Source organism: Lathyrus oleraceus, chromosome 5, assembly GCF_024323335.1.
Source record: "Lathyrus oleraceus cultivar Zhongwan6 chromosome 5, CAAS_Psat_ZW6_1.0, whole genome shotgun sequence".
Classification (NCBI taxonomy): Eukaryota; Viridiplantae; Streptophyta; class Magnoliopsida; order Fabales; family Fabaceae; genus Lathyrus; species Lathyrus oleraceus.
This window is the reverse complement of record NC_066583.1, coordinates 63342821-63353232: the sequence shown is the minus strand read 5'-3', so window position 1 is coordinate 63353232 and position 10412 is coordinate 63342821. Positions and strand designations below refer to the sequence as shown.

Sequence of the window (10412 nt, the reverse complement as noted above, 5' to 3'; positions counted from 1 at the left end):
GCTTCTGTATATCTTGATGTATTATTTATGCTATGTAATTTATTCTGCTATTATGTTGGGTGATTTATGATGTTTGACACATGTTGTGAGATAAGCTCTGTACCCGAGCTTCGAGAAAAACTTAGAACCCGGAGTTGTGTAGTATTGAACCGAGGGGTGTACACCTCATTGGGACAATACGAAAACTCCACCTAGAGTATATCTGTTCAGAATTTCCATCCTAATATGGCTAGCCCATTATTATGAGGAAACGTTGAACACAGTCCATGACTTTGGGAAACTCATCTTAAATTGAAGTCCGTCGTCATGATTGGCGATCGTGTAGTATTGAAACGAAGGGTCTACACCCTGTTCGAACAATACGAGGATCCCACTTAGAGTAGACTGATTCAGAACTTTCATTTCAATGTGGCTAGCCCATTATTGCGATGAAAGACTGAACTTGGTCCATGACTCTAAGTTCTTATCATGAAAATGGATAACCTTAGGAGCAATCCTTGATGTGTGGGGTAAAAGACATAGAACCGTTGTTAAGTTGAACCTTGTGATATATTTGAAACCTGGATCCCTGTCATTGCATAAACATCATATTGCATTCATTATGAGCATAACAAAATCATTTACACACTTTTTATTTTCAGGGAATTTAAAAAAATTAGTTAGTTAAGCATTCAAGAACAAATGGAGTCAGGAAAGAGAAAAACATTCCAAATCAAAGCCAAGGTACCGTGTATGAAGGGGTTCATTGCATTCAGAGATGGGTTGACTAATATCCGTCGAGACGCATTCACACTCAAATATGGGAAGATTCTACACTTGTTGTCTGTACCAGTACAGAAGGATGCTATTACCGCACTAGCCCAGTTTTATCATCCACCATTCAGAAGTCTCCTCTTTAGAGATTTCCAGTTGGCCCCGACTTTGGAAGAATTCGGAAGAATATTGGACTCTCCTAAGCAGAAGAAGGGACCATACAAGGGGTTAGGTCAAATCCCTAAACCCGAAGAGTTGGCAGAAGTATTAGGCATCCCAGTCGAAGATCTAACCCCTAACATCAAAATTTGGGGGAAGGTACAAGGAATTCCACAAGAGTACTTGGAGAAAATTGCTCAAAGCTTTGCTAAAGCCCAGAAGTGGGAAGCCCATGATACTATTATGGCTTTACTTATTTTTGGATTGGTGTTATTTCCTAATATGGAGAAGTTAATTGATGCAGCAGCTATTAGCGTGTTTTGGGCCGTCAAGGTTAAGAATGAAGGTTCAGTGCCCGCACTCCTAGCAGATGTTTATCACACCTTGCACTTACGCGTTGAGAAGAAGGGAGGATTGATGTTATGTTGCATACCACTCCTTTACCAATGGTTTGTCTCTCATGTGTTCAAAGAGGTTGATACAATTGAAAAGATGGATGGATACGACTGGTCTCAAAAGCTAGTAGGACTCACTGAAAATACCATTATTTGGTATCCTCGTGGTTTGAATTTGGAAGATACAATTACTAGTTGTGGATAATTTCTGAATGTACCATTAATAGGGTCAAAAGGGTGCATTAACTACAACCCTATTTTAGCAGTGAGGCAGTTGGGTTATCCTATCACATACAAGCCAGATGACCAGTTATTAGAAGGTTTTGTGTTCCATGATATGGATGATCTCGTTACGTTGAGAAGGGTTATCCGAGTCTGGGAAAAAGTTTTCTTCAGAGGACAAGACAAAGGAAAGGGTGTCATAGGGTATAGAGAACCCTATTATCGACGGGTCACCAGAAGAAGTCAAGAGATCAAGCTGACATTCATCCTCGATCCTCCAACTCAACCTCCACCACCAGAACCCATCTCTGTCTCCATGGAAGAAGTGGAAGCGTTGAGAGCTACTATAGCAAGACTTGGATGAGAAAATGGAGAGCTACAGACCAGCTTCCAGCAAGTTTCAAATGAAAGAAATGAAATAAAGTGGGAACTAGAGAGGAAGAAGGCTCAGCTAGAAGCGGCTGAGGAAAAGGTTGACAAGGAAGAACGCAAGAGAAAGAAAGTGAAAGTAGGCATGGAACAAGCTGACCACTGCCTAGGAACCATTAAATAGCAGTTGAGACAAGTTGAGAAAGAGTGCCAAAAGAATAAGCGATGGTGGCTACGAGCTACAGAAGAGAAAAAAGAAGTTAGAGAGATATTGGAGGCTAAGATACACGATCTCACTATCTCCCTCCATAATGCTGAGACCCAAGCCGAGCACGAGCGTCGACTTAAGGAAAGAGCCCTTGAAGCTTCTCGAGTCACACCTTCGACTTGGGCCGAGAAATGTCAAGAAGCAAAAGATGCTAGAGAAGTTGCTCAACATTGGAAAGATAGATTTGAGGCATTCCATCAAGACAGTGTGATATGGCTAAGGGAAAGAGAGCAAGTCATTGAGGATTACGATACCTTCAGGAGAACTATCAATTTCTTGCAAGAGGACAAAGATGGGTACCATACAAAGCTCAACAGTTTGATAGAATTCTGCAACTGGACGACCCGAGAAATACCTTGGAGGTTGAGAGAGGCAGTGGAAGGATTGGACCAACATGGCACACATCCCGATGTAATCCATTTTGTTATGATGTGTGAGGGGATGGTGAAGAGGTTCAAGTTTGAATTAGAAGAACTCATAACTCGAAAGACTGCTGTGTGATTCTTCTATCTTTCTTATATTCAGTTTAGTATTTGAGCTGTATCAATTTGGGCAGTTATGCCTTTGTACTCCACTTTAAACATTTGAATAGAGGAGGATGATCCCCATTTTTATTTCCCGACTTTATGTTTTCTTCAAATGCTTAATATAACTACAATCGTGATGAAATTCCCTAAAAATAAAATATGCATGACATTCGCATCCTCATTATAAATCACGCTTCATGGAAACTCAAAAAACTTACCGAACCTTTTTACCCTTTATTCAGCCACACTGACTAATCAACACCGGTAGGAGACACAAAGTAAATACAAGATGACATTAGAACAAGTTGAGGCCAACCAGGTTACCATGAGGACAGACATCAATACGATCCAGGAGAAGATGGATCAACTGTTGGAGACAATGCTGGCTATCGCTTAGAGAGAGAGGAGCGAGGAGGAAGAAGCTAGGACAAAAAGAAATGATGGCACGCCAGGTCCGAATCCCCAAGACGAAAGTTATGTCCCCACCAATAAGAGATTGGTTCAGATACCGGTAGGAGGCAAGGGAGATGGAGACCGTGCAGAACCTTCTGATACGTCTACTCATCATGGATCCGAGATTGGAGATGACCAGTATGATGCATTCTATATGCCCGATCAACCAAAGCCCAAGATACTTTCAGATCCCGCTGCAGATAGGCTCCGTGCCCTGGAAAAGAAAATCAAAGCCATAGAAGGAAATAACATCTTCGGTGCTTCTGCCATGAACATGCGTTTGGTATCGAATTTAGTCATCCCGGCTAAATTAAAAACCCCTGATTTCGAGAAATACAAAGGACAAACTTGTCCAAGAAGTCACTTAGTGATGTACTTAAGGAAAATGGCTGCTCATACCGAAAATGACAAACTACTTGTACACTATTTCCAAGACAGTTTGAGTGGAGCATCTCTGAGATGGTATATGAGTTTAGAACAGGGCCGAATTCAAAGTTGGGAGGATTTGGCTGACGCATTTCTCCGTCAGTACAAATACAACTTAGATATGACACCCGACCGAATGCAGTTGCAAGGGATGGCTATGAAGGAGAGTGAGTCATTCAAAGAATACGCCCAAAGATGGAGAGAGTTGGCTGCTCAGGTAGAGCCACCATTGTCTGAGAAGGAGATGACTGGGATATTTGTGGACACCTTGAAGGACCCATTCTTTGATCGATTAGTAAGTAGTGTAGCATCTGACTTTGCACATCTAGTTACGATTGGAGACCGCATAGAGAAGGGGTTGAGGGATGGAAATATTCCTGGAGCAGTAACAACATCTAGTGCACCAAAGAAATATTTTGGAGGCTTCCCAAGGAAAAGAGAAGATGAAACAAACGCCATATCCAGGAACTATAAAGGGAAGCAACAAGCTTCATATGGTCAAGTCGCCGCCGTGGTACCCATACCCTATCAACAGCCAATACAGCAACAACAAATATATCAACCGCAACATCAACAACATCATCATCAACAAAATACCACACCACCAAGACAGTTCAAGCCAAGACCTCCAAGAAGACAACTTGATCCTCTACCAGTACCTTATAGTCAGATATTCCCATATCTGCAGAAGGAGGGCCTTCTAACATTGAGGGAGTTAAAACCAGCTGTTTTTCCGTATCCACCTGGATACGACGCTAATGCCCATTGTGAATTTCACATGGGAGCACCTGGTCATACTTTGGAAAACTGTTTCGCATTTCAGAATCGAGTACAAGACTTGATCGAAGCCAAGGCCGTTTCTTTCACTCCAAGATGCCCGAACGTGAATACCAACCTTATGCCGACGCATAAGGATGCTTCCGTCAGTGCCATTGAGGAGAGTGATGAAGGCAAATTGATCCGTAAGGTTGAAGAGATTCAAACCCCTATCATCATGATAGGAGCACAATTTCTAAAGAGTGGTCTGATCCTGGAAGAGCTGGTTGAGGAAGAGAATAATGAAGAGTTGAGGAGTTTTATACAACAAATGCTGGATCGAGGCGAGTTACAGATAACTTACCGTGTCAAGAGCAAGCGCCAAGAAGAGATAGCCGTGGTAGATATCCCCTATGATGATGTCAAAGTAGAAATACCTATAAGCCCGTTGGTGATAGAGTTCCCAGCACCATTCGAATATAAAGATGAGAAGGCAGTCCCATGGATATATCAGCCCAGAGCTTTTAAGCAGGGGCAGGAAGATAAACCTCTAATGATTAACGAACCAAATGTAACTTCAATTGTGGACCCAGCAGGAATGACGCACAGCGGCCGAGTGTTCGCACCAAGAACTGCTGATACTTCTGAGAGAGCTAAAGGGAAGGAGGCTGCTGTCCAGATCCCCATTCCTAATCAAAAGATGCAAGACATGCACCTTTCTCCTAAAGCTGGTGTCACTCGTGAGGATGCTGAGGAGTTTCTGAGAATAATCAAGAAAAGCGATTACAAGGTGGTGGACCAGCTAAACCAAACACCTTCCAAAACTTCCATGTTATCTCTTCTACTTAACTCCGAAGCACACAGGAATTTGTTGTTGAAGGTATTGAGCGCCGCTCATATCACCAAGGACATAACAATAGAACAGTTTGATGACGTGATAACTTTAGTAACTACTGGAAATTTCTTGGGTTTTAATGATGATGAACTACCGGTTGAAGGAAAGAACCATAACAAGGCTCTCCGCATCTCTTTGAAATGCATGGATACTATACTGTCAAGGGTGTTGGTAGACACAGGTTCCTCATTGAATGTCATGCCAAAAACAACTTTGATAAAACTGCCAGTGGAAAGGATAAGTATGGAGCCCAGCACCCTAATCGTAAAAGCCTTTGACGGTTCAAGGCGGGCAGTGATAGGAGAGGTTGACTTACCAACCAAGATGGGTCCAACTATTTTTAACATCACATTCCAGGTCATGGATATACATCCTGGTTACAGTTGCCTACTTGGGAGACCCTGGATTCACTCCGCAGGTGCTGTCACCTCCACTCTGCATCAAAAACTAAAATTCATCACAAATGACAAGATGATTGTGGTTGGAGGAGAAGAAGATATCTTGGTTAGTCACTTGACATCTTTCCGATATATCGAGGTGGATGGTGAAATCACTGAGACACCCTTCCAATCCTTGGAAGTAGTAAACATGATGGCCATTCAATAGACCTTGGAGGTCCCGAAATCTGGACCATCCATGGCCTCATGGCAGGGAGCTAAAGTTGTTATGGAAAGTGAAGATGCACAAGATTGGGGCAAAGTGGTGGAATGGAAAGAGAAACGAGACAAGTTTGGCTTGGGATATGACCCGTCATCACACATGTAGCGGTGTATTCATTACCTTATGATTTATTGACTAAATCAAAAGCAAAGTATACAAAGATAGAGTCGCCACCGCACTTCTATTTATCCAAAGGAATGGCTAGAAAGCGAACAAAAGCCTAAGAAGTTTTGCAAAGAAAACTAATAAAAGGGGTACAGAGATCTGGGTAAGGGGGTAATTATGCAAAGGGAAGGTGTTAGGCACCCAATGCATCCTAGGTACTCCTAGGGAACCCTTTTCACAACTTGTTGTATCAGGTTATTGTTTATGAAAATATTTATTGTGCAAACATGCGGGAAGAGATGAGAAAAGAATGTACAAGTTTATTATTTTTGTGTTTGAATGGATGAACCCATTGCCTACGTACCTTTTCATGAAAGATAAGGATCAAAACGCCGTAGTTCGGCTAAAAGATTTCCAAAAAAAGTGAGTGGATTGATTTTAAACAAAAAGCCTTAAGGTCTTTCATTATCAACGGGAGAAAACTCAACCTGAACCAATAATCCACCATGTGAGAACAGCTTCAACACGCTAGTGAGGGGTTAACCCTATAATAAGCATGGAAGAAGTCTTACAATTCAATCACTAAGGATGCGGTGAGATTTACATCAACCACTATGATAATTCAGATTTATGGCTAATGCATGAAAATTTGATTAAGAAGTGGACGAGGACCACAAAAGCAATTGAGTGAGTGAAATTAACCAATTAGAAGTATTCACAAAGATAGTCAAAGTTGACATTAAAGTTCAATTCAGAAGAAGTATTGTGAAAATGAAGTTTGAAAATCAAAGGCCTAAGGCCTAGGTTTCTAGTTTTGAAAACAAGTGAAAATGTTTGCACAAAAAGTTTTCTGGTTTGGGTTAAGGATGAAAAAGTATGGATCACGGTTAAGCATGCAAAAGAGGGTGAAGGTTAAGGGACAAAGCCACAGGCAGGATTGCTTTCTCAAAATCATAGAAATGATTCAAGTAAGTTCCTTTGGAATGAGCACAGGGCAATAAGCAAATAAGCAGGTTCAAAGGAGCAACAAAACTGGAAATGGATTGCCAATAAATGGTCTTACATCCAACTCCGGAACGAGATGGGAAACGGAGTGCCAATAAATGGTCTTACGTCCAACTCCACAAAGCAACATGGGAAACAGATAGCCAATCAATGGTCTTACATCTAACTCCACAAAAGAAACAAAATAGGAAACAGATAGCCAATCAATGGTCTTACATCTGACTCCACAAAAGAAATAAAACAGAAAATGGAGTGCCAATCAATGGTCTTATATCCAGCTCCCCAAAAGGAACAGGAAACAGATAGCCAATCAATGGTCTTACATCTAACTCCACAAAAGAAACAAAATAGGAAACAGATAGCCAATCAATGGTCTTACATCTGACTTCACAAAAGAAATAAAATAGGAAATGGAGTGCCAATCAATGGTCTTATATCCAGCTCCCCAAAAGGAACAGGAAACAGATATCCAGTCAATGGTCTTACACCTGACTCCACAAAACAACATACGAAAGGAAATGGAGTGCCAATCAATGGTCTTATATCCAGCTCCTCAAAAGGAACAGGAAACAGATAGCCAGTCAATGGTCTTACATCTGACTCCTCAAAAGAAAACACATAACAAATGCAAAACAAACATATGAATGATGCACAAATAAGCAAACAAGCAATCAATTATCACACGCTATACACAACCAAGAGGCTCATACAAGGCTAGGCTTTAGTCAAGGGGTCATATCGACCTTGACAAACAAGCCAAATACTGGAAAGGGTGTCCGTGGCTCTTAACCACTGACATTGACCGTCAGGGTGAGCAGATGAAATGGGAGATGAGGGTTAGACCTCATAGCTCTTAACCCTGGCCGGGGTGAGCTTGAATCAAAGAAGGTGTGGGAGTTCAGAATGAGGAACTCTATTCCACATGACTGACTCGATATACAATGATCTTGGGTGTTTATTCAAATGCATCAGCACGTAGTGCGAGCAGAGTGAAGGACTCAACTGAATAGCAGGGGATGGATTGCACATCCCTTATATCTGCCAATTGCCTTTTCACTTAGGAGGACTTGAAGTTCATGGCACAAATATAAACAATCACAGACATTGCCTCTTAAGGAGGACTTCAGTCAAATGCCTGCCAAACAGAAACGACAAGGCTTCCAGACTACATGGAGTTAAAGAGATTACCTAAGTGGTAAACCAACCACAAGAAAAGCAAAGCAACTCAAGTAATGAGTTAAAGCTACTAAAGTACATCAAACAAATCAATATTCACATTCAGACAAACCAAACAGACAGTCAACAGTGATTTCCAATATACACAACATGCAAGTCATAAAAGGCACTCATTCAAGTGAGTCCACCACCAAAAGACCTACAGCACAATCAACATTAGTTAAACAAAGCAAATTGTATCTCAAGCAAGGAGATCACATCATCCATTAGGACTAATTGCTTGAACCTGAAAGGCAAAGCTCAAATTGTGAGTACAAACCCCTAGGGCAAAGCCTAGGGTCAAAGGCAAAGTAAAAACTCAAAACAGCAACCAATTTTCAACATAAAGCTCAATTAAACAAGTGAGAACATGTCCTAAAAAGGACCAAGTCAAAAGCATCAAGCAAAGTCATCATATAAGCAAGATATGGCAAAGGCAATTTCAAAGCACATAATTGGTCATCAAGAATGAAAATTCCATATTAAAACAGAAATGAATCAAACAATCATGGAAATTTTTATGTGCATACAACATGTCAAACACAATCATCATGCCAAAAATTAGAATCAACAGAACTCAATTGACCTAGAAATGAAAATGCACAAGTATGACATCAAATTGTGTGACACACATTGTCACACCATGCAATCATATGTCTAAAACAGAGATGGAAAATGAGAAAAATACACAACCAAACCTCAAAAATCATGCAACATGTTGGGAATCAGCATACCAAATTTCAAATCAATTGGCCAATGTATGAGCATTTCACAATAGAATGAATGAAGCATGTCACATTTGCATACATGTTCAAATAACAGTCCACAATTCAAAATCCAGGAATGAAAAAATCATGAAATCACAACCAAAAAATAGTAGACATCCATATGAACATGTAGAAAAAAATTGGAAGTGATTTGGATGCATATTATATTTTTAATGATTTTTTGAATTAACATGAATAAAATGAAATAAATGTGAAAACATGAAATAATATGAAAATGAAATGAGAAAACAGAAACTGCACAAGGCCAGAATCAAACTGTGGCGCATCAAAACGACTGCGTTTTGGATAGGGAAAACAAAAGGAAATTAAGATGTGCTCGCTGGGAATCGAAGCGAGGTGCGTATCAAAACGCAGCGCTCAACTAATTGAGTTGGCATCCAGTCAGCAAAGTCAATCGCATGCGTGTAATGGTCAAAGAAGCGAGGTCCAATGGAATAGCCACGAGGACGCACGCGTGGACAAACCCTAGCGCCAACTCTGCATGTTGCAGACGGAGGCTCACGCGGTGGTTTCCACCGTCTTCTTCGTGCAGACGGTGGTGCTACAGTGTACGCATCACAATTTTTTTCCAGAATCGTGCGAAATTTATATCAAACGAAAGCTCATCACATGTACATTCCAAATCCAGCATCAATTCACATTAAATCATCATAACCAATGCAAATCGAACAAAAACATTATTGATATTTCAAACTTCAAATCATCATAACTTGCTCAATACACGACCAATTTCAATTCTATAACCACCAGAATGCTCAACATGATGAGATCTACTTAAACATGGCAATGATTTGAAGAATTAAGAGGTTCAAAATTCTAACCTCTTGAAGAGCAGTATGAGAAAACGAGCGATTCAAGGCTTCAATTGATCCAGATCCAATCCTAAGATGATGACTTGAAGTTTGATGCAATAATTGAGGCTTGGCACGACCTAGATCTAGCTCAAATGGCAGTTTCCATCTTCATGAGTTTGCTTGGAGTATGCACGAATTCTGGCCAAAATCACTGTTCCAATGCTTGATTCTTCATCCACAACTCTCAATAAACCAGAATATGGAAGAAAATTGCTATGCTATGTGGAGAATTTTATAGTTTCAATTTGGAGAAAAATGGAGGGAAAAAAAGTTTGAGATCTAGAATGTGCAAAAACTGTAGAATTCTGTTATGATTTGGTTTATATATGGTCTCTTAATCACATCCAAATCAGAATTAAGCATGAGTTAATTATGATTAATGAAAATGAGGTGTATGGCAAAGATTGGAAAATGTGAGGTGCATGGCAAATCTACACGTGAGCAGTACCACATGGAGGTGTAAACTCACTCAAAATCATCTCATAAGCATAATGGCAATGGTATTTTGTTCATATGATGCACCAATTTTGAATTTCCAAATTTCCCTCCAAAATGTTCATGA

General features: G+C 40.5%; 2 protein-coding genes across 2 annotated transcripts; both read left to right on the top strand.

Moving 5' to 3' along the window:
• The first annotated feature begins 681 nt into the window (after positions 1-681).
• LOC127078729 (uncharacterized) lies at positions 682-1893 on the top strand. The gene is made up of 2 exons (XM_051019162.1): positions 682-1474; positions 1535-1893. Exons 1-2 carry the CDS (start codon positions 682-684, stop codon positions 1891-1893), a joined length of 1152 nt encoding a protein of 383 aa, XP_050875119.1.
• Positions 1894-3816: 1923 nt separating this feature from the next.
• Positions 3817-5988, top strand: LOC127078728 (uncharacterized). The gene is made up of 3 exons (XM_051019161.1): positions 3817-4363; positions 4574-5580; positions 5875-5988. The coding sequence occupies exons 1-3, from the start codon at positions 3817-3819 to the stop codon at positions 5986-5988; spliced, it is 1668 nt and encodes a 555-aa protein (XP_050875118.1).
• Positions 5989-10412: the final 4424 nt, after the last annotated feature.

What these genes read in the sequence shown, in the direction of transcription:
- LOC127078729 (XM_051019162.1), top strand. Translation starts at nt 682, where the DNA reads ATGGAGTCAGGAAAGAGAAAAACATTCCAAATCAAAGCCAAGGTACCG. An exon ending in CATTATTTGGTATCCTCGTG is followed by an intron (nt 1,475 to 1,534) that starts GTTTGAATTTGG and finishes TACCATTAATAG; the next exon opens with GGTCAAAAGGGTGCATTAAC.
- LOC127078728 (XM_051019161.1), top strand. Translation starts at nt 3,817, where the DNA reads ATGACTGGGATATTTGTGGACACCTTGAAGGACCCATTCTTTGATCGA. An exon ending in ATTTCACATGGGAGCACCTG is followed by an intron (nt 4,364 to 4,573) that starts GTCATACTTTGG and finishes TCATCATGATAG; the next exon opens with GAGCACAATTTCTAAAGAGT. An exon ending in TTTTTAACATCACATTCCAG is followed by an intron (nt 5,581 to 5,874) that starts GTCATGGATATA and finishes GCCTCATGGCAG; the next exon opens with GGAGCTAAAGTTGTTATGGA.